At 42.4% G+C, this 23,017-nt stretch overlaps 1 protein-coding gene and 1 long non-coding RNA gene across 3 annotated transcripts; both read right to left on the bottom strand.

Moving 5' to 3' along the window:
- Window positions 1-211: 211 nt before the first annotated feature.
- On the bottom strand, window positions 212-22,626 carry LOC115592852 (carnitine O-acetyltransferase-like). Of its 2 annotated transcripts, XM_030436043.1 has the most exons (14): window positions 22,446-22,626; window positions 19,368-19,664; window positions 19,161-19,279; window positions 16,597-16,650; window positions 14,854-15,019; window positions 13,657-13,828; window positions 12,809-12,987; window positions 12,069-12,169; window positions 11,821-11,940; window positions 11,586-11,708; window positions 3,110-3,245; window positions 2,721-2,783; window positions 2,081-2,218; window positions 212-1,888 (listed from the first exon to the last, which is right to left on the bottom strand). In XM_030436043.1, the coding sequence occupies exons 1-14, from the start codon at window positions 22,470-22,472 to the stop codon at window positions 1,673-1,675; spliced, it is 1,911 nt and encodes a 636-aa protein (XP_030291903.1). In that variant the 5' UTR covers window positions 22,473-22,626; the 3' UTR covers window positions 212-1,672. The 2 variants fall into 2 exon arrangements, with proteins under 2 accessions (XP_030291903.1, XP_030291904.1); XM_030436044.1 differs by lacking the exons at window positions 212-1,888; window positions 2,081-2,218 and adding an exon at window positions 2,226-2,644.
- LOC115592853 (uncharacterized) lies at window positions 5,800-9,903 on the bottom strand. The gene is made up of 2 exons (XR_003986228.1): window positions 7,207-9,903; window positions 5,800-6,256 (listed from the first exon to the last, which is right to left on the bottom strand). It is a non-coding gene; the product is annotated as an uncharacterized LOC115592853 (long non-coding RNA).
- Window positions 22,627-23,017: the final 391 nt, after the last annotated feature.

Below are 23,017 nucleotides of genomic sequence, written 5' to 3' on the forward strand. Positions count from 1 at the left end.
TAATAAATCAGCACGTTTTATACATTTTCTAAGCATTGATTATTACTCTCCAGAGAGCAGAGCACCTGTATATTTCTATCATGTAACCACAGGTGAGCTGCTGTTGTGAATAATGTAAGAAAGAAAGCAAACCAGCTGTTTGACATCCAAAATGTAACCTGATGAACTGATTTTAATTACTTTTTGACAACAATGGAGGTCTCAGGCACACTGACAAAAATTACCAACAAATTTTATTTCTTTTTACATTTTCTCAATTTAAAGAGCCAGTTCTTCATCCTCACACAGGAAGGTCACAGCTGCTCCTGTTTGAGCTGCTTTTTAACAGCATTGGTAAAAAGATAATTGTCAATATTTGAAGCTCAAAAGTGTGAGGAGGTCGAGACTTACGTCATTACCAATCTTCATTTTCATTATTGCAAAAAAAACAACTACCACCACTTCTCAGGGGGGAAACAAGAACAAACACTTGAAGTGAGCAAAGAAATACCATAATTTCACAGTGGATGATGAAAAAAGTCTATTTACTGATCAATTTGAGTGACAGATAAGTAGAAGGAGGGTGTATGTAGGAAGACGAACAGATGTTGACAGAAGATGTTTTCAGACTCCTGCACAGAACTGACTTTGCCCTGACTGAGGAAGAGGAACCCCTCCATTCTTCAGAGACATGCTCCACCCTCTGGTTTGATCTTTGTGGAGAAGGATTCATCGTGCAGCAGGATAAAATGCCCAACACCTCAAAGCTTTCACCCAACTACTGAAGGCCAAAGAAGACCAAGGAGTCCTGACTTCCTGGACTGTCCTCCACAGTTAGCTGATCTCAACCACATTCAACATTTATGATGGCACATGAAGACTGAGAAGGCCAAACATCCTCTGTGACATGACAAAAAGCAGTCTGTGACATCACAAAAAGCATTATTAAACTGCATTTATTCTGATACTATGCTTTGGGATCAAACAACTAGAATTACATCTGAAACAAATGCAAAACAGAAGTATCTTGACGAGTTGTCTCAGACCTTTGGACCCTTCTGTATCTTTTCTTCAAACTATGAGACAGAAGGGTCCCGGGAGAGTTTCAACTCTCAAACAATGCATGCTGGGAAGTCGGCTAATGTGATATGCTGATCATGTTTCCATCACGTACAGTCATCTAACCAGTCAGTTCAAATCAAGACTTTGAGTTTACAAATTAGTTTATTAACAAGTTTAGTAAGACAATTTAAGTTTAATCAACTTGAGTAAATAAAACTTGTGTATTTACATTAAATTACTGAAGAAAGATTTGTTGATTCAACTGTATTCCTGTATGATTTCTTTGAGCTACCAGGGCACCACAACAAGGTCACTTCTGTTGATATTTCAGTGTTACAATCTGACACAGAAATGTTTGAGTTTTTGCATCACTATTAATTCAATGTGCATGTTCATTGTAACACTAGAGTACCAGCACTGCCCTGTCTTGAAACAGCATCGTTAAAGTGCATGATGATGATCAATAACATGGTGAGTGAATAAAAAGCTGCTTCATACTATCAACAGGAGCTTGCACCAGCTGTGGGATCCAGTCATTACTATTATGTGTGATGGGTGGCTACTTGAGTCATCACTGACACTAGCCCAGTAGCACTCACTTCATCCATGAGTATTAAAGTCTAGAAGAGCTTCACAGTTTGGGTCTCGGGGTTTGTTCCAGCACTGTCCTCATGTCCAGCAGTGCCTCCACCACGGCCTGAGCCAGATGTGCTGCATTCGTTTCTTCACAGCTGTTGAAAGACGACACTGCAAAGTTGATGTGATCTTCCATAGGGTTGTAGCACACACCGTATCCATTAGGTACGACCGGGCCGAAACACATGACACAGTCAGTCTTGGATGGTACCTTGTGAAGAAATGAGAATGTGATTTTAGTAAGCAAACTGTTTGGTCCATCTGCTGCCATATACTGATGTGTATTTTTAGAATATTCATTTTTTGGCACAAAGCAACACATTTCCTTAAAACTTTGATTCTATCATTAGAAGAAAATATATGAGCCATTACGAATTTCTCAGTGGTTTTGTCAGGCCCATACCTGACTCGTAGACAGCTGGTAGCATAAGGCTTTGGCATAGGCTGTGTCTGTGAAGATATCAGGCATCGGGAGTTTTTTCTCAACCGCCACCATCTTAAGGCCCAGGAGGTGTCTGTCTATGGCCTGGCCACTGACTGCCTGTGGGGACAGACAGAATTCATTTGGTTGTGATGGCAGTCATCAGATCCAAACTAGTCAACAATAAGGCCAAATGTTCTAAATTGTTTTTATTGCAACTACAGTAAACACTAAACACATTATTCACTAAACCAACTGATGACTAGCTTTTAATCAAACGTTCCTCAAACAGGAAGGAACAGTCCATTGATGGGGACCATTTTCAGCTGCAGATTGATCTTGCTGCTCTAGAGAGTGTTTGTGGCAGCAGGACGGTGTGTGTGGGACTAAGTCCAAGTAAACTAGACTAGGTGTGTGTGCGTGTGCGTGTGTGTGTTCATGGTAATGAAGGAACATGTGGTTCACTGATGTGTTTTCATAGTTTTTGGAGGACATTGGAGCTCTGTGGAAGATGACACATCAGGCTGTGATCAACACATATGATACCTGTAGGTAGAAACATATAAAAGATCAGCAGACTTCTCCTCCACTCTCTGCCACCACTGGTGCTATGAATACTCACCATGTTAGTGTATGACCTGTGTGCTCTTACAGCTTTTACCATCAGATCAACCTTCTCTGTGTTCTGTGAAAAAACAGGAAGAAAACAGTTAAGACATATTTTTTGATTGAAGAGTGTTCAAATATATCTGAATCTAATTAACTTTAATCTGAATATGTAACACTGAAATTCATCAACATTTAAAGAATAACTGTTCCTCAATATTCATCACCACTTTGCAGTTTCATCTTTTTCTGAAATGTATAAGTTCTTTGTGAACCTGACTGTTGTATCACAAGCATTGTGCCCAGTAATACATACCAGAGTGTTTGCATTGTAACCTTAGTTACTGTCAAAACAGGGGCTGTAACTACAAATAGAGGCTGTCAAAATCTTCCCTCTATTCACACCTGTTTGCTTGAATTGTCGAAGGCCTTCACAAAGGCAGCAGAGGCACTTGAGGCCGATCGTATTGTATCTGTGCGGCCCAGTCTGAACATACGCAGGGAGGCACTTTCATATGTGGCGCAGCAGCGCTGGTACATCCTGTGGGTAAGAGGAAAGATGGTGTGAGAGAACTCTAACACACCTGCTGTTGTTGAGTCATCATGACCTTCATGTCTTCAGCAACTCAGACTCACAGCATCAAAGTCACACACTTTAAACAATAGCCCTATTCACACAGGAGAAGATGTATAAAAGCTGCAGCAGCGGTTCGCCAATTCTCTGCCGATCGTGATTCACACAGAGCGAAGCAGCTCTGCCTTGTAGAGGAACCACCGTGAATTCACACAGAAAGCCGGCAATACGGCTCTTAAAGAGGCGTGACGGTCCATGTCATGATGATGACATCAGTGTTTTATCAAGGTGTTTCCCTAGTGTCCCCCTGTCAATCTAACGCCCTCAATCGCGGGACGAAGGCTGTTTTCTGGTGGAAAGTGCACTGAAGTCTCGGTCATGAGGGCTGACTGTCGCAGTGATTTATTTTCATCACAAACACTTAAAGAGTTAAAGTCTTTTGCAGGTGACAGACGCTGTTTTTCGGACAGAAATGTGAGGAAGAGTCGGTAGGACGGACGCTTCTCCATGTATATCTGCGGTATTTTTTTCCTCATATAAGTTGCCAAAGACAGTTACAGTCACTATGTTACTTTTGTTTGGACATGTAACGTTGCTTTGTTGGAAATTTCTCTGTATTAAGCTGAGTGAAGGACTTGTGCAGCTAACCACAGTACGATCGACATGCCCCCAATACGCGAAGCCGGCTTATCTCTTCACACTGGTTGGGTTCTCCAATAATACGGCCCTGACACTACCTCCAGATTTCAAATTTCATCCCTCGCCGCCTCCGAGAGATTCACACTGAGACGGAGGCTGGGCACTGGCGGACTAAAGCCGCACCCAAGCCAGTGTGAATGGGGCTACTGACAAGAGACTTGGTGTGATGATGCAGTAACACAACATTAGTGACAGGTCTCTTTCTTATTTTCTTTTTAAGGCTTTCTTATAAAAACATGGCAACTACCTTACCCACACTGCCATTAACAATTTTGTCATAGATCTGGCTGTGTTATGCTAACTGTGGTTAATGTAACCTGGAGCCTGTAGCCTACAACAGACAAGGAGCTCACTTAGCTCTACTCTACATCAATAGATTTTTCGTCTTCAGACCAACAGACACGTACTCGATGAAGTACAAAGTAACATCGATGGAGGACACTTATCATCAGACTTGTCACAGCTCCCTCTGGAGAGAAGTTACTTTGCAACACTTGAAAGTCACTGCATTCTGCACAGAAGAATCACTCTTACACTGGCAATCGATTAGTTTTAGGCTTCTACATATAGTTATGAGGGGCTGTGGCTCACAAGGTAGAGAGGGTCGTCCAATTTTCAGACGGTCACTGGTTCAAATCAGTGATTCTGTTGATCTGTTGATTGATATCATGTTTATATGTAAACACAAGTCTTTTCTATTTCTTACCTTATTAATTATATTGTTTATTTTTTGTTATTTCAGCTTGGTCAGCTCGGGGGACTCCTGAGGCAGCTGACGGGTACCGGCAGTCCAAGCATGTGGCAACGCAGGCGGTCGCGTATGCCGTTATATTTGTGTCAAAAGTCGCGCGAGCGAAAACACATCTGCACCCGCGCAGAGCTCTCTCACGCGTAAACTATTCCATGTCACGCGTGCAGATTTCAACTGCCGCGTGCAGATTTCAACTGCCGCGCGCACTAGTTTGATCTTCGCGCACATATTCAGTAACAGAGTGAAGCAGAGGCAGGTGCGCGCAAGTAAAAAGCAACAACCACACGCACAACAAGGCTATGCAGCTGTTTTGTGCGTGCTCTCTCTCTCCTCTGTGCTCGCTCGCGGTGAAGTTCTGCTCGCTCGAAGCAAAGACTTTGACATTTTGGGGGCGGAGACCAAGGTTCACCCCGGCCCTCTTATGATTGGTCATTTTCCAGCCCCCCCATGTGGGTGCCTTTTCAGTTTCCTGCTGATGACAGCTTCCGTCACAGACAGGAAGCTCAGTGGCAGATTAACAGGTGACTGACAAATCTGGACTCCCAGCAGTATTATAATGACAACTGTGTTCTAATTAGAAATCCATGGCAAATAAATTAAATTTTGATTTGAATTCATTGCAAATAAATGGAATTCTGTCACCATTTGTTAACTATTCTTATCAATATATATGCACTTGTGTTAATTGCTTTGAACTCTGAACTTTACTAAACCTGTAAAGTCATTCTTTTTTAACTTTCAGACTTGAGGGAGGCAGACTAACAGGTGACTGACAATGATTTGCCAATTGACTGCACAATAAGTCTTGACTCACAACAGCATTATGATGATGATAATATGATGATGATATCAGATGTTGTTAACTGTGTTCTAATAGGAAAAAAATAATTTGGATCTGAATTCATTGCAAGTAATTGGAATACTATCACTATTTGTTAACTATTCTTACTTATCCTAAACTTACTCATTGATGCATAATAAATCACACACTGTCTTGTTTTTCCCAATGCACTTAATACCACAATTAATTCCTTAAAAACAGTATCTAAAGAAGTCAAACTGATCAGCAGGTCAAGCTGTTTGTGTCCTTGAATACAGTCTTCACACCGTGTGCTGTGCTGCATGGGGATGCTCTGATCGCTCAGAGAAAGGCATGCACATGTAGACAAGACAGAGACAGGAGAAAAGCATGGCTGGCTGAAGTCAGAAGGAGCAATTTACCCACCTACAAAGATTTTATTAACAAAAAAATATTGGAGGTAATATTCAAACAATGCATTTGTACTTTTGCACACTTAAATACCACACCAGTTGGAACTTTAAGATTTCTTCAATTAAAAATAGAACACAGAACATGAAAAACAATGCAAAAAGCAAGGGAAGTTGCAATTTGCCACCCCTCCCAAGAAGCCTCTGATATCATTCACCACATCGAGGAACTGTTTAGGACAAAGACTGGTTCCTCCCTCATGGAGCTTCCAAATGCAGAGGGTGAAGCTCTGGCACTCTCCAGCAGGTTTCCATCATGCTGTGGAGTAAAAGAAAAGATCATCAGGAGATTTATTAGGCTGAGGTTGCAGATTGAAGCAAGAAAAATACAAAATGAGGAAAAAAACAAAACTTAAAAAGACGGCCATCTCGGAAGCATGAGCCAATCCAAGAAGGTGAAAAAGAACAGTGGCCTAGGTTCAACATCAAGCAATCCCAGAACAGCTGAAAGTGTGCCAGGATAAAGTCAGCATCACTGTCCCTCCACCAACTACCAGAAGACTACAACCATTAACAAGAGACATGTAACATCTCGTCATCATCACTCCTGAGCTATAAGATCTTTGGTCCTTACTCTTCATGTCTCCTGATGTGCAGCATGCAGCATCAATGCCGAATGATAACTTAAATTATTAAATAACCATATATCCATTACAGTTACTAATATACATAGACTCATCACCTATGTCATTAGGCGCACTTGTGCAATCTAAGATAATCCAGTTCAACTGCTCTGCCATACATTCTTACATTTATAAAACTTATACATTTCTATTTTTAGCTGACATTGTCAAAAAGGTGATCATTCTGGTTGCTTTTTATTACAGGAGTCATAGTGGATGCTGCTGTGCTGCACTGCATTATATTCATCAGTGTTCCTGATATTTTGCCCTCTTCATTACAATACTTGAAGGCAAAATATAAGCAACAATTGTTGAGATAATGCAGTCTAGCACAGCACCACCACCCACTATGACCTCAACAAATAACAAAGTAGAATGAACAGCTTTCTGATAATGTCAACAAAAACTGAACATGTATAGGATTTAAAAAAGTAGAATTTATGGCACAGCCTTTGTACTGCACTGTATGATGTTACACAGGTGTATTAAATAATATGACTAATAGCAATGGTTATGTGTAGTATTATTCCTTTAATTATATTGCAAGGTAATACCCATTTAGCAGGATTTATTGTGCCTGACCCACCTTACTATGTTTCCAGTCTCCCTGTGGTCCACTCAGTACTCCTGGTCTGCAGCATCACTTATGCTCCACAACAAAGTGCTCCTACTGTAGGTCCCCAAATATACGCAAGATGATATCACCTGTTAGGGACATTTGTTTAGTATGACTGCTTGAAAAACATCACATTCATTATGTTTTCAGTCTCTCTATTGTCTACTCAGCACTCCTGGCCTGCATCATGCAAGATAAAGTTGTGAAGTGGCATCACTGCACCTATATTCGAATATCAAATAAAAACTGACAGCCCTAATATAGGTGGCTATTGTATAAGTGTATGGGCTACAATATTTCACAAAATAGCTCTCTTTCTAGCTAGCAATATATAAAAAGTCAGTACAATGCGTGGTGAGAGACATTATGCGCTCGCAGTTCATAATCAGTGTATCCTCATATCATAAGCTTCACCCATCATTTCGCAGCCTCAATGATATTAAATTGATGTTTAACTACAATCACACTGCCTGTACATTAACCTCGCTACTAGTATAAATTGACAGCATTGGATTAAGTTGTATTTAGAGAACAGAATTTACATTTATCAGCCTGTTGCATGTGTTGCTATCGTTATCCAGTGTGCTAGCCTAAACTTTTAGCTGTTAATATTCTCTAAATCTTCTCATCTAGACGGGAAGAATCCGCCAACATACTTAATTACTCATGTCAATTTAATTCCAATGCACTACTGACATGAAATTGTCATTCTTTAAACATTTTACCTTGAACAAGTGTTGCTCCGGCCGTGTGCTCCATAGGAATTACATTGAATGTCGGTTAGCTTGTGCTAACTTCCGGGACTTTTGAGGGGCTCCATGATCCGACATTGCTGTGAAAAAACTCAATGCAGTGAACGGAGGTGGCGCCACGCTCTCTCTTGAGGCTCTCTACCCACGTGGGGGGGCTGGAAAATGACCAATCATAAGAGGGCCGGGGTCAGCCTTGGTCTCCGCACCCAAAATGTCAAAAGTCTGCTTCAAGCGAGCAGAACTCCACCGCGAGCGAGCACAGAGGAGAAAGCAGCTACACAGCCTTGTTGTGCGTTTGGCTGTTGCTTTTTACTCGCGCGCACCTGCCTCTGCTTCACTCTGTTACTGAATATATGCGCGAAGATCAAACTAGTGCGCGCGGCAGTTGAAATCTGCGCTCGTGACACGGAATAGTTTACGCGACTTTTGACACAAATATAACGCCATAGCGGAAGCAAAAACTCGGGTCTGGGAAAAGTTCTGGGAGGCCATGGAAGAAGACTACTGGTCGGCCTCGAAGAAATTCTGGCAAACCATCTGGTGCCTCAGGAAGGGGAAGCAGTCCTCCACCAACACTGGTCATTCCTCCGCCGTCAGACCAAATAAGAGATCTACATGCAGACAGGGATGGCAGCCGTACATTAAATAGAAGGGTGAGTACCCTGTTGCCTCGTTTCATTTCCTGCCAGACGATCTGGAAGAGAGCAGCCACATCTCCGGTGTCTTATTTTGTTTTCCTGACTTTCAGGTCAAGGCTTTTAACTGCTACATTGGTGCTGTCCAGCGGTACCTGTAACATTTACATTGGAGGTGGGGAGCTGTTGACCTCGACTGGGGACATTGTTGGGCGATGGAAGGAATACTTTTAGGATCTCCTCAATCCCACTGACACGCCTTCCATAGAGGACGCAGAGGCTGGGGACTCAGAGGTCGATTCATTCATCGCTCGAGCCAAAGTCACTGAAGTAGTTCGGAAGCTCATCGGTGGCAGGGCACCGGGGGTGGATGAGATCTGCCCTGAGTACCTCAAGTCTATGGATGTTGTGGGGCTGTCTTGGTTGACACGTCTCTGCAGCATCGTGTGGCAGTCAGGCACAGTGTCTCTGGACTGGCAGACCAGGGTGGTGGTCCCTCTCTTCAAAAAGGGGTGTGTTCCAACCATCGGGGATCACACTCCTCACCCTCCCGGGGAGAGTCTATTCCAGGGTACTGGAGAGAAGAATTTGGCCGATAGTCGAACCTCGGATTCAGAGGGAACAATGCAGTTTTCGTCCTGGCCGTGGAACACTGGACCAGCTCTATACCCTTCGCAGGGTGCTCGAGGGTTCATGGGAGTTTGCCCAACCAGTCCACATGTGATTTGTGGACTTGGAGAAGGCGTTCGTCCATGTCCCTCGCAGAATTTGTGGAAGGTGCTTTGGGAGTATGGGGTCGGAGGCCCTCTGCTAAGGGTTGTACGGTCCCTGTACGACCTTTGCAGGAGCATGGTTCGCATCGCCAGCAGTAAGTCAGACCTGTTCCTAGTGCATGTTGGACTCAGGCAGGGCTGCCTTTTGTCACCAGGTCTATTCATTATTTTTATAGACAGAATTTCTTCTGTCTTGATGGCTCCTTCGAGCCAGGACCTCCAGCATGTCTTGGGGCGATTAGCAGCCGAGTGTGAAGCAGCTGGGATGACAATCAGCACCTCCAAGTCTGAGGCCATGGTTCTCGACTGCAAAAGGGTGGTTTGCTCCCTCCGGGTTGGGGGGAGTGAGGCAAGGATGGAGCGCGAGTTTGACAGGCAGATCGGTGTAGCAGCTGCAGTAATGCGGACGTTGTATCGGTCTGTTGTGGTAAAGAAAGAGCTGAGTCGAAAGGCGAATATCTCGATTTACCAGTCAATCTACGTTCCTACCCTCACCTATGGTCATGAACTTTGGGTCATGACCGAAACAATAAGATCCCGGATACAAGCGGCAGAAATTACTTTCCTCCGCAGGGTGGCGGGCGCTCCCTTAGAGGTAGAGTTAGGAGCTCTGTCACCCAGGAGGAGCTCGGAGAAGAGCCGCTGCTCCTCTACATCGAGAGGAGCCAGCTGAGGTAGCTCGGGGATCTGTATGGGATGCCCCGTGGACGCCTTCCTGGGAAGGTGTTCCTGGCATGCCCCGGCGGGGCAGGAGACCTTGAGGAAGACCCAGGACACACTAGAGTGACTATGTCACTGGGCTGGCCTGGGAACGCCCTGGGAACGCCCCAGAAGAGTTAGAGGGAGTGTCCGGGGAGAGGGAAGTCTGGGTGTCACTGCTCAGACAGCTGCCCCCACAACCCGGATAAGCGGAAGAAGATGGATGGATTTTTTGTTATTGTTATTTTGTAGTATTCTGTTCTTTGGCTGCTGTGGCAAACAAATTTCCCTGTTTGTGAGACTATAAAGGAATACTGATTCTGATTGGTGAATTTAGCCTGTCATAGAAAGTGTTAAACAGATGTTTACTTTTTTGACTGTCCCACACCTGCAAACTCCTCAGAGTAAAAAAGGTGACAGTGTCACTGGCGGGGGTACAACTTTAGTAGCGCAATCTGCGGCAAAATGAAAAATGAAAGCCCTTAAAGAGTGTGTTTTGACAAGATGATTATGGCTTTTGAAAAAGTTGCTGTCTCTCTGCTTGGAAGGAAGGTGCTGGCTACACTGTGTTGATGCTATGACCTGCACCTTCTTCTTGTGCACTTCTGTTTGACAGTGTGCCTGCAGTGGATGGCTGTCCTTGTTTACATAGTTAATAGCTGTTTTTATACTGAGCAGCAAGCAGCCAATTTGGCTGTCCTTGTCGCGGCCAAGTCCCCAGATTTAGGCAGAGGGCGGTAAATTGGGGGTCTGTCCTGGTCCACCAATTTGCCACATTGGAGGGTACACTTTTTTCCAACTCCATTGCGATCTAAATCCGAGACGTCGACATGCCAGAAATTGCGTGAGATGGGCGGAGGTGTCAATGGCCTGCACTGTTGTGCGACCCACAGCCGGGGAGTTTTAAAACCAGGAAACAGCTGATCATAGCAGTCAGTCCATCACTTCATCCGCGGACGTCAAGCTGAGCAACTGGACAGCTGCTGAGATCCAGGAGATGCTACCGTCTCCTCGGTCTCTGTAGCTGTCTTCGTTGTCCGCTTGTTGTTGTAGCAGCAAGCTACTACTGGTCGCTACTTTCAAATTAAAAGCCCCCCGCTAAGAACCCAGCTCTAAACTCCAATGGGGTGCAATGTAAAGCTCTTATTTTGAAGACACACACACACACACATACACACACACAAAAAAACTCTCCGGTTCTATGCAATTCACGTGAATGACCCAAGAAAACGGCGATTGTAGCAGAAAAGCGACAAGTTTGCAGGTATGTGTCCTTTTCCAAACAGTTTCTTACTGCTCCTTCTCACTGTAACAAACCATCTGGTGCGTCGGGTTACAGATTATTGTAAGTAGTTGAGGACGGGCAGATCCACCTTCATGAAGGGAGGCAGGAGTCTCTGTTGCAACTGAACTTTCTGATTGTTATTTTTTACAAAAAACTCTGAAGTGAGCCTTTTTGTTCGCCTCCACGCCACCTTTCTGCAGCTCACCTGTAGTAAGCCAGTTGTAGTGCTATTTGTATGAAAGCATCAGGACTCATCTTGTGGGCCTTTGGGACATTTTTCCCAAAGTGGCCAAATACAATGACCCTCATGTCCAAGTCCTGGGCCAGTCTGTGGTGGGAGAAATGTCAGGACAGTGAGACCATCTGTATATCTAATAATATTAAGTATAAATATGGATATATTTATTATACTGATGTCATGAAATAAAATCTGGCCTCACGTGTTCATGTTGTGCTTGGCTTCCTCGATGTCCTTCTTAATCTCAGGCGTGATGGTGAAGTGCAGTTTCTGGGGCATGGGCAAAGGCACCATGGGAGAGCGCACCATCTCTGGCTTCCTCCTGAGAACAAAAAACAAATTGTGATTTTCTAGCAGATTACTGAGTCTGTCTGTCTTGCAGCTAGCTAACCATTTAAAGATGCTATAATAAAAGACCTACAAAACCAAATTAATCTTTGACCCACTTACGTGTATTCTACAACATGGTCGATCAAGGCCACTATGGGTGGGCCCTCAGCTGGTGCATGCTCATAGTTCGCACCACATGTCCCATCCTCTCCAACAATAAACTAAAAGAAAGGTCAGAAATCTTCAGAGAGCAAATCATAAAACATCGGACTGAATTACAGAATGAGGAATGTGTACCAGAGGTGGAAAAATAGATTAGGTTAATTTATATAGCTACCATCTATGCAGTCTATCCCAATTATTGTAACGATGGCCTTAGTTGTTTATTTCATGCACAAGTTGTAACTTCCTTGTTGAGTCCTGCAGAAGTTGCAGAAAGCTTTAAACATCTTCCAAACAGAGTCCAGCTCCTTCTGCCAGTAATCCACCAGCTACTGTCAGTATGGAGCCGCTTCACTGCTTCCCAGTCATGAACAAACTCTGCCTCAAGATGAACACAGCTCTGCCCCCTGCTCTGCTGCGTGCAAATGGCTTTTTAGCTATGTCGGTCTATACTTCACATCCAACCAAAGCGAATAGACTCTGCTGACCTTCTACTGAAACTGAACAGGAGGTTCAGAAAGTGAATTTGCCTGTCCAGGAGTTTTGGGCCCTTGTCTGGCTGTTTGATTGCAGTGCATTGGAGAAGTTTATATTGGTCTATGCAGGTAAAAAAACATTTTAAGTAATATTTTTACTGACCAAATCCTGCTTTTTCTGTATACATGTTGAGAAAAGTGTGTGTTTATGATAATACTCACCTGCAGCGTCTTGTCAAACCAGCGGTTCCCACTGTTCCACTGGCTGCCTCCTCCATGCAGCATCTGGATGGCAGCACAGCTGCGGTACGTCTCCTCAGACCCTCGGGGTATCGCTCCGTCCAAACACAGGGTGAAGATGCTCCTTTGGATCGCAGACACCGACTCTTTGTTGGTATTATCTGCACAAATCAGTTTTCAATTGATCAATCAGTTTTTATGGTAATCAGTCGGTTTAACTAATAGAGAATTCTAGACAGTAGACAATACTCCATTTATTTAGAATTTGCAAAATAAAGATACTTGATGATGGTTTATGATTCATCACTATGTTTTTTATAATTAATCAAACTATTTATTTATCTTTTTAAAAATGTGTTCGAATCCTAGAAATGCAGTTTCATCTGATTACCCTTCCTGGTTCACTGGACATGTGGAAGACTGAAACATCCAAAATCCAAAAAAGACATTAAAGAAATAAACATATAGCTCAATAAATTAATAAAATAAATATATATGTCATTGAATACGTCAAAAATATACAAGACAATTTAGGCATTCAATAATCTAATTTAACATAAATTGATGTGTTTCAATTTGCTTCCCTAGATGTCCCTTAGAATTAATTCACCTATTTTCCCATTTCATTTTCCATTTATTTATGTATTTATTCACGTTTTATGTATGTATTCTTTTCCCTTAACGTTTTTCCCCATTTAGTTTATCCCCAAACGTTTAATTTCTGTATTATCTTTCTACATTTCAGTTTCATTAAACAAGCGCACTGCTTTTCAGCTGTTTGAGAAGACTCCATCACTCTTGAGCTCAGTGTCAGTGGTCTTTGCGCTCACCCTTGATGAGGCTGACATAGGACTTGCCCCAGGAGTCGCGATGCTGGGTGGTGAGGATGCCGACAGGCTCAATGTTGGTCTGTGAGGAGCTGCAGATCCTCTCCAGCTGAACGCAGAACTGATCAGCTGTCAGTGGAGTTCCATCACTGTTGTACACGTCCAACACAAAGAACTAATACCATGAGGAGGAAAGACAAGAAAGCCTCAGTCAGGCTACTCACTTTTTGTGGACAACTACCGGTGTGCCACATGTTATTACTAGGGCTGTCAAAGTTAATGCGTTAATAACTTGTTAACGCAACATCCTCTTAACGCCGTTAATTTATTTAACACGCGATTAACGCTCGGTATTTTAAAAAAAAAGAAATGCGCATTGTTTAATTTATGGCCGTCGATGGCACCTGTAGTCTTGATCCAGAGGGTGGCAGAAGAATAAGAAAGGAAATCAGAAAAAGAAGAAGCAGGGTTGGCGTTCGGGAAAAACACGGTGGACTGAAAAGCGAAAGTGAAAGTAAATGGAGAAAGGACTTATGAATGGCAAATTCACTTTTAAAACACTGCCAGATGGTTCCGACGATAGGACAATAGTTATCTGCACCTACTGTCGAGAAATGAGTTACCATTGAAGTACGTTGAGTCTCAGATATCATTTGCAAGCTAAACACATGGCAGATGCAGAGAGCCCACCGCCCCCACTCGCCAAAAGCAGACATCACCATGTTTTGATCCCATTTAGGGTGAGGGGATATTTTTTGAGCCTTTTATTTTCCTGCATGATTTGAAGTGTTGAATAAACATTTTCATAAAGCAAGCATATTTGCCCCTTCTTATGTTGTTAAAAGTATTTAGAACAGAAAAAATGTGCCAAAAAAATTGCGATTAATCGCGAGTTAACTATGGACAAAATGCGATTCATCGCGATTAAAAAAATTAATCATTTGACAGCCCTAGTTATTACTGTTACTGGCAATTGTTATTAGCTACAGCTGAAGAAGAATACGGTCAGAGAAAAACAAAGTACCAGTTGGTTATTGTCCAGTCAATGTTGAAAATGTCATACTCTAGAAAACCTGGATTTTTCTGTTGATGGCAGTCAGCACTAATGTCTGGCCCAGTGAAGCCTGGTAACCAACAGAGAGACAAACTACGCTGAACAGAAGTTCTTGATCCCAGAGGAGCTCGGACACAGCTCCTCACCTCAAAGTTGTGTACAACAGTAATGTGTTTGGGCGGCCTGGAGCTCTTGGCGTGGTTCACTACCGAGTCCTTCTTCAGACCCGGAATCCGGCAGGACGACAGCACTTCATAGTACTGATTCATACACAGGGGCTTCCCTCCCAGGTATTCAACTGGAAGTGTCTCACTGCAAAACATACAGGCACTTACTTAGCCACAACATTCCACTTCACTCAGTGTCTCTGAGACTACCACCTTCATGAAACGCTGCAGGTGTCCTTTGAGTAATGTAGTGCTGCCTCCATCTTTAACTTTCTTCTAAAGCAGTCTGACAAACACCAACCTCTATTTACATAGTGAGGAAAATGTAATCAGATCTCCCGACAGCTCTTGGATCAGCTGATCATTTTACTGTTGTAATACGACACTGAGTCACAGTGAAGACTCATCTGGTTAGTCACATGACCGCATACAGTCCAGTTTTCTGTGAACTTATTAATGTGTAATTGCTCCAAATGATATGATCAATGAAACATATAGTGGTATGCAAAAGTTTGGGCACCTCTCTGAGATTTTATGAAAATTTGCTCTACCTTTATAAGAGAAGATCACAGCAACAAGATTTGTTTTGCTATAGAGATGTAGACATTTGAGTGTTTTCCAGACGGAAATTCTTAGAGCTGCATTACATAGTTTTATTATAATAAAATAAAATGTAAAAAATGGGATGTGCAAAAGTTTGGGCACCCTATTAACCACATTCATTTCAAGACCTATAGGGATTTATAGCTGACAGGTTGCAGCACAAAATTGCTTTGATTAGCTCGTGAGACCTTCAATTACAAAGACGGGTGGAACCAATCATGAAAAGGCTGTTTAACATAGGTAATTGCTGGCTGTGCTTGTCCTAGTTTCTTTCTTAGAGTGTGGCAACATGGGCGCCTCTTAACAACTCTCCACTGTCCTAAAAACTAAGATAATTCATTATTATGAATAAGGAGAAGGGTATGAGGAAGAAAATGCACATTTGAGGTGGCGTCTGGAAAGAGCCCTTGACCACCAGACCTAAATGGTGATTTCTGTCCGTCTCCTGCACCCTGCGGATACACATTTGCGTAACACCAGTTGATCAAGAGATGTCTGGACTTGGTTTGATCACTATGTTAAATGTGTGCAAGAGAAATACAAGAACATTTGGCTGCTGATGGTGTAGTTCCACAATCCAGCGTACTTTGCACCAGGAAAAGCTCATTGGTAGAGTGATGCGCAAAAAGCCTTTCCTGAGTGTTCATCACAAGAAGAGTTACATGAGGTATGCAAAAACACATCTGGACAAGCCAGACAAGCCAGTGACAAACTGATGCAGTGATTTTCTTAAGGGGTACCCAAACTTTTGCATACCACTGTATATGAAATATTACATGGTTGACCCTTTAATTTATGTAGATAAATCAGATTCCAACCAACAAAGAAAAATATCACCTAGGTCACAGAGGGTTTATAATGCAAATATTGGTCATGTTAATAATTCAATATCCAGCATCACATTGACGAGTGAGCTCATTGTAGAAACAGCTATTGCAACACACAGTAAGCTAGTTAAGCTTTCATAAATGTTAGCTTTGTGGCTAACACTCAGCCAAAGATATCTAATGTCCGTCTCACAAATGTGGATGTTGTCGATTTTTTAGCAACCTAAGGCTAAGAGAAAAAACTGATAATGGTATCTGGTCAAAATGAGAAGCTTTTTAGGTCAGTACTTACTTGTCAATCATTGTCTTAAAGTCCAGCACACCTGCTATCAGTTTGGCAGCAAACCTAAACAGAGAAACATGATTGACATTCATTTGTTCACATTCAAACTTTATCTTCCAAGAGATCGCATCGTCCATCTTGGTGCTCTTAGCTGCTGTGGTTTGATGAGGTTTGCTGATTGAAGTATTATTGATTATGAAACAATTTATTCAGATTAAAAAATTCTATTATTTGTACAGAGCAGTTTTCTGTGATTATTCATGCATATGCTTTGTGGTAACTGCTGATTGTGATGGCCAGCGCTCAGATTAATCTCCTTCACTGTTCTGTTAATTCTACATTTTTACAAATATTTACATCTAAAGTAGGGCTGTCAAAGTGAACCAAATAACGCGTTAATAACGCAACCTCCTCTTAACACTGTTAATTTTTTTAATGCGCGATTAATAATAAAAAAAAAGAAACACGCATTGTTTGATTCACGGCCGTCGGTGGCACCTGTAGTCTTGATCCAGAGGGTGGCAGAAGAATAAGAAAGGGAAACAGAAGAAGAAGAAGCAGGGTTGGCGTTCCGGAAAAACACGGTGGACTGAAAAGCGAAAGTGAAAGGAAATGGAGAAAGGACTTATGAACGGCAAATTCACTTTCAAAACACTGCCAGATGGTTCGGTCCAAAGGACAAAACTTATCTGCACGTACTGTCAACATGAAATTAGTTGTTGAGTCTCAAATATCATTTGCAAGCCGAACACACGGCAGATGCAGAGAGCTCCCCCCCTCGCCAAAAGCTGACATCATCATGTTTTGATCCCATTTAGTGTGAGGGGATATTTTTTGAGCCTTTCACTTTCCTGCTTGATTTGAAGTGTTGAATAAACATTTTTATAAAGCAAGCATATTTGCCCTTTCTTATGTTGTTAAAAGTATTAAGAACATGACAAAAATACATTAAGCTACATTTAGAACAGAAAGAAATGTGCCAGAAAAATTGCAATTAATCGCAAGTTAACTGTCGACAAAATGCGATTAATCGCGATAAAAAAATTAATCATTTGACAGCCCTAATTTAAAGTGAACTCCTCTTTTGAAACTGTATGTTAAATATGGTTATTAGGGATGGGCATTTCAAGCAAAACTACTATTCGATAATCACAGGGAAGTAATCGATTATTTTTCGAATAATCCCCCCCCCCCGGCTGCAGCATAGACAGAAAGAGACCCACGTTGTGAACTCTTGCTCAACAAATTCCTTCAAACTCCGAAAACCCTCACCTTCAACGAAACTGATGGGGAGCATGTCTTTTGCAATCATCTTTGAAATGAGGGGCGCTGTTTGCTCCGTGCATCTGGCATCACATGTTCTTCGTCTAGTAGTGAGATAGCTGGCCATTGACTGTTGCTGTGACGACGACGGGCCTCCACTTTCTATCGGGTGCTTCGCTCTCATGACTGTGCATGGTTGACGTAGACTTGTGATATGCAAGCTTTGCCTCGCAGAGATTACACTGCACCTATGTTATGTTTCATTTGTTTTTTTTTTAAATAGTTCCACACGGAACTTTTTGACGGCTGCAGCACTCTCTCCATGGCTCCGGCTTGTTTCTTCTTTTACGGTGGCATCTAACGTCAGCCCATCACCCAGCGTATCAAATGCTATACTGCCCCCGTGCGGACGGCGCCAGTAAAACAAAGGAATATTTTTTTTCAGACATGATTTAGTAATCGAATATTTATGATTTAACTACTTTTTGAATAATCGAAAATCATTGCCCATCCCTAATGGTTATTGGTCCCACGGTTTTCCCCCTTTTTATTGATTTAATTAATAATAATTATTATTAATTTTAAAAATGACTATTTCTAATTATTAATTGCTAATAACACACCTGCCATACCTGTGTTCCACATTTAAATGTTCAATTGTACAAATGTTTCCTTCTGTTGGTTGAATAAAGGAAAATCAGTTAGTGTCTAAACTTTAAACTGAGTTTAAAAAAAAAAAAATGATCACAGCACCGTGTGCTGCACGACATGGACAAATGTCCAAAGAATGTAATTGTTTATCTTTTTTTACCCACACGCAATTGAAAAGAGTAGAAAGACAATGCATGTAATGTTTTTGCAAACAAGGTGGGACAGGAGCAACAAAAGACTGAGAAAGTTGTGTTATGCTCCAGAAACACCTATTTGGAATATTCTACAGGTGAACAGGATCATCGGTAACAGGTGATATGATCATCAGTGGGTTGTATATGCATCAGAGTCCAGTGAAAAATGTGCAACCACATCTGATCAGACCAGCACACGACTTGACACTCTGTGTTTAAATGCTCACATTTGTCAACATTAACACACACGCTGCATCTCACAGGAGTTATGTCCACCGAGACCCACAAATATAATATAAATCTGAATACAATTCAGACTGTGACACAGTTTAAAAGTGACTTGAAATCTGAAAATCAGATATCAGTTATCAGAATGTTGTCCAAACACCTGATCTGTGTGTGTGTGTGTGTGTGTGTGTGTGTGTGTGTGTGTGTGTGTGTGTGTGTGTGTGTGTTTGACATCACCTTATTTGTCCCTGCTTATCCCGGAAGTTCATGCGGGGCAAGACCAACCCTGGACTTGAATGAACAACCACAGGCAAGCGGTACTCTAGGTAAGCAATCTGTACCCACCACTCTGACAACTACAGAGACAGAGTGACACACAGTTAATAGAAGATCAACAGAATGAAACTTTGGACGACTTCTGATCCTGTCAGCTGTTGAGCTCACCCAATTCTCAGAGTTGCATGCTCTCTTCTCCAGGCTCCTCTGAAGCCCCTCTCCAACCCCACCTGCTTTCTGGAACTCGTCCACCAACTCTTTGGTGTGCTTCAGCTCCTCTGCCTCTATGATGGGTTCCAGGGCACTGATGTAGTGCTCACAGGTCTGCTGCAGAGGGGGAACAGGCAAACTGGGCAGTCCCTTCTGATGGGTTAGGTATCTGCCAGAGACCCGGATTGCTGATACAGGCTTCACCAGATGACAGGGCTTCATTAAGCCACAGGGTTTCGCCACCCCCAGCTTCACCTGAGAGACAAGACAGTGTCACTTAATACATGTTTGTAGTGGACAGTGTTATTAAACTAACTCTGAAACACTAACCAACTTACTGGAGGAGTCAGTAAGTTTCAAAGCCAGTAATTTTGTTGCTTGTCATTATTTCATTCCCTGTCATTAACGTGACTCCTGTTAGCTAACAATGGGTACAAAACAACTCTTTGGTACTCTTTTCAGTGATGTTGTGGTGTTGTGGATAGCCATCAGCAGCAGCATGGTAGCTAGTCCATATTTTCTATTCAATCCATGTCATGAACATCACATTTGTGATACATGTCATGGCTTCTTCCTCCAAATGGGTTCATGACATGTTCATAGCTCACATGCTCTCACTGACACTGTGTTTATTATATTATTACATTACTTAAAGCCCCTGTACGGAGTTTTTAACTGGATATAGAAAAGCCTCTGCTTTCTGCTGATGTGTCTCTGTTACCTACAACAGCAAATGAGCCCATCAGCGTGAAGATACGCTTTTTCTAAGTAGTCTAATTCTATACCTCTGAAAGGCATTGGTCGGGTCGGACCACTGACGAAACGATTTACGGCAGTCAGACCGGAACTGACGACATTCAGGATACGGCATAGCTGTTTTGTTGCTACGCTAGCCAGTGCTAACCGAGCTAAAACTTTTGTCATGGCTGATAATGAGACAAAGAAAAGAAAAAGAATTCGAACCGAAGACCAACGAAAGGCCAAGAGGGAATCCGATCGAGCTAGGGCTAAACACGGATAAACATTGGCGATTCCTTCCAGAGATGGAGAGAGTTGCGGGGCTTGAAGGGAGGGTCGGATCCAGAATTTGCCCGATTCCTCCTAGACAGGTTTGTAAATTTTATTTCATTTATGAAATGTAATGCGGGACGTGGTTTACAGCAATACATGAATTCATGTTGTTACAGCAAAGCTGGCTAACGTTACCACTAGATTAGCTCTAGATACTACACTCGTGAAAACGACAACAAACGTCTTAGATCACGCATCCATTTCAGCTGTGTGTATCAGCCCAGCCGACCTGCAACGATGCATCGGTAATATCCTCTGTCATTATAAATGATTCAGTTTCTTACTTAGAACAAAACATCCATCACAATCACTGTGACTTTGCTGTAACGCTAGCTCTGTAGCACCGTGGGTAATATATATAGCTGGGAAATTGCAGTGCAACAGCAGCATTACTTTGTTTCACCGGCGGCATTTTATATTAAGTAGAAATACAAATAGACACAGTACCTCGTCCATATGCACGCTGCAGATAGCTGCTAAAAAAAAAAAAAAAAAAGTTTTCAAAGCAAGTCACGTCGTCTTTCCGACGTTTCCAAAACAAATCTACACGCGCCGGCCAGACAAACGTCTTCCCGACAGTGGGCGCTAGAGCTCATGGGAAATGCAGTTTTCATTCCGGCAAAACACTACCGCTTTCGTCCAGCGGGGCCACCAAAATCAACACTAAATGAAAAGTCTGTACAGGGGCTTTAAGAAGTTCAATGCAATAATATTTTTGTTCATTACAAAGGATTACAAAAACAGTTTAATTGAAAAGTTGAATCTTTAAAAAATGTATATCAATTTCAGAATATGTGCTATTTGTTTTAATGACAGCATAAACTGGAGCTGGCACGGACACCACATGTACTCTACATGGACTCCACAAGCTGGTGTTAAAGGTGCTGATTCATGTCATCCCAGCAGCAGCCTCCTCCACCGACTCCCACATGAATCCATCACTGGTGTTAAGATAAGATAAGATGTTCCTTTATTGAGCCACCTTGGGGGTAATTTGCAGGTAATACAGCAGTAAAAAGGGAAATAAGTAGCAGCACAAGAGTAAGTCTAAAAAACTAGAGACAATAACAAAGACATATTAGAAAGAATAAGAATATAATAAAAACTATTTGAATAAAGATAAACATACTATAGTAACTGTCCTTGTGACAGTTGCCAGTGGTGTCTGCTGCCAAAGCTACTTTAGTTTAACAGCTACAGTGACCCTGTCTACAAGCAGCTGAGGGGTGACCTCTATTGTAGCGACATGCTTCGCCGGTAGGCGGCGGTTTGACTCACTTTCACCTGACAGCAGCAGGGAGTGTATCAACTGGCGTGCTGTGAAGTAAATGATACAGCTGAAAACAAATATATTTAAAATATTCAGCTATCTATTTTCAAAAGGTGACAAGTGTATGAAAAGGTGTGATTAAAGTTTCCTCCGATTAGTTAAGTTCTTCTTTTCTAAAGAATCTGGCGATCAGGTGAATGAAGGTGAATTAACAATTCAGTCTCCTGCAGCAGGTTGCAGTTATCAAATGAGCCCGGGACACTCCACGGTGTCTACAGGCTAGCTTCTGTCATTAAAAGTCTGTCCGGACAGACACAGCAGGTGGCCTTGTCTTCAAAATCAGCGTGATGACGAAGACTGTTAGCTTGATGTTATGCTGTGATGTTATGCATCTGTCTATAGTGAAGTGTTAGCTCCTCCTCTGGAAGCTAACTGCAGAACCACCTTTGACCCACTGAGGTTAGCTTGGTTACAATTGGCAGCCGCTCAGGTTACTTTAGTCCATTACCAGCTAAGTTAGCTAACTTTGCTAACACCTTGCATTCCTTCATCACCTTAAACTAACTTTTGTTGACTAAGGAGTCATAATAATCATAAAGGCTGTCTGAGATACTTCTATTAATGTCAGCGGGTTAAGCCAGAGACGTTCTACTATTAAACTTGGCTTTTGGCCAGTGTAAAGATGCGTTACTTACCATAGTTCTGCTGCAAATGGCCCACATCCTGCTTTCAGGAAACCGCCCACAGACTCTGGTCCGTCAGTGATCTAGGTCCAGAATAGATCGGAAAGCTTTCAGTGAGTATTTCATCGGTGTTTTGTCAACACCGACGCCGGGGGAGACACACTAAAAACAGGCAGAGTGGTGGGCGTGGCTGAGTGGGTCTTTTTTTTTTTTTTTTTTTTTTTTCCAAGTCATCTTTATTGCAAAACTTGGTTTACAGTTCAGCAGTGACTTACAAAGACAGAAATATGTAATAATGAACAAACACAAAATACAGACAAGGCAAAATAAGGCTTTGCCAGGGGAGGCTAATAAGTTATTAAAAGGAGAAAGAGGACCATATTATGTTGACAGTTTTAACTGCTTTTTTGTTGTTGGAGCCAGAAATCAAATTAATATAGCGTGGCTGAGTGGGTCACACCATCCGCTTTGTTAAATCGTGACGTACCGACGTTCCGCTAATACTGTTTACGGGTCCAAACTGTGTCCAAGCCTCTACTGTGGTGGCTGAGGCGCACGTCTTTTCAACATGCCACAATGCTGTG

This window comes from Sparus aurata, chromosome 12 (assembly GCF_900880675.1).
Source record: "Sparus aurata chromosome 12, fSpaAur1.1, whole genome shotgun sequence".
Lineage (NCBI taxonomy): Eukaryota > Metazoa > Chordata > Actinopteri > Spariformes > Sparidae > Sparus > Sparus aurata.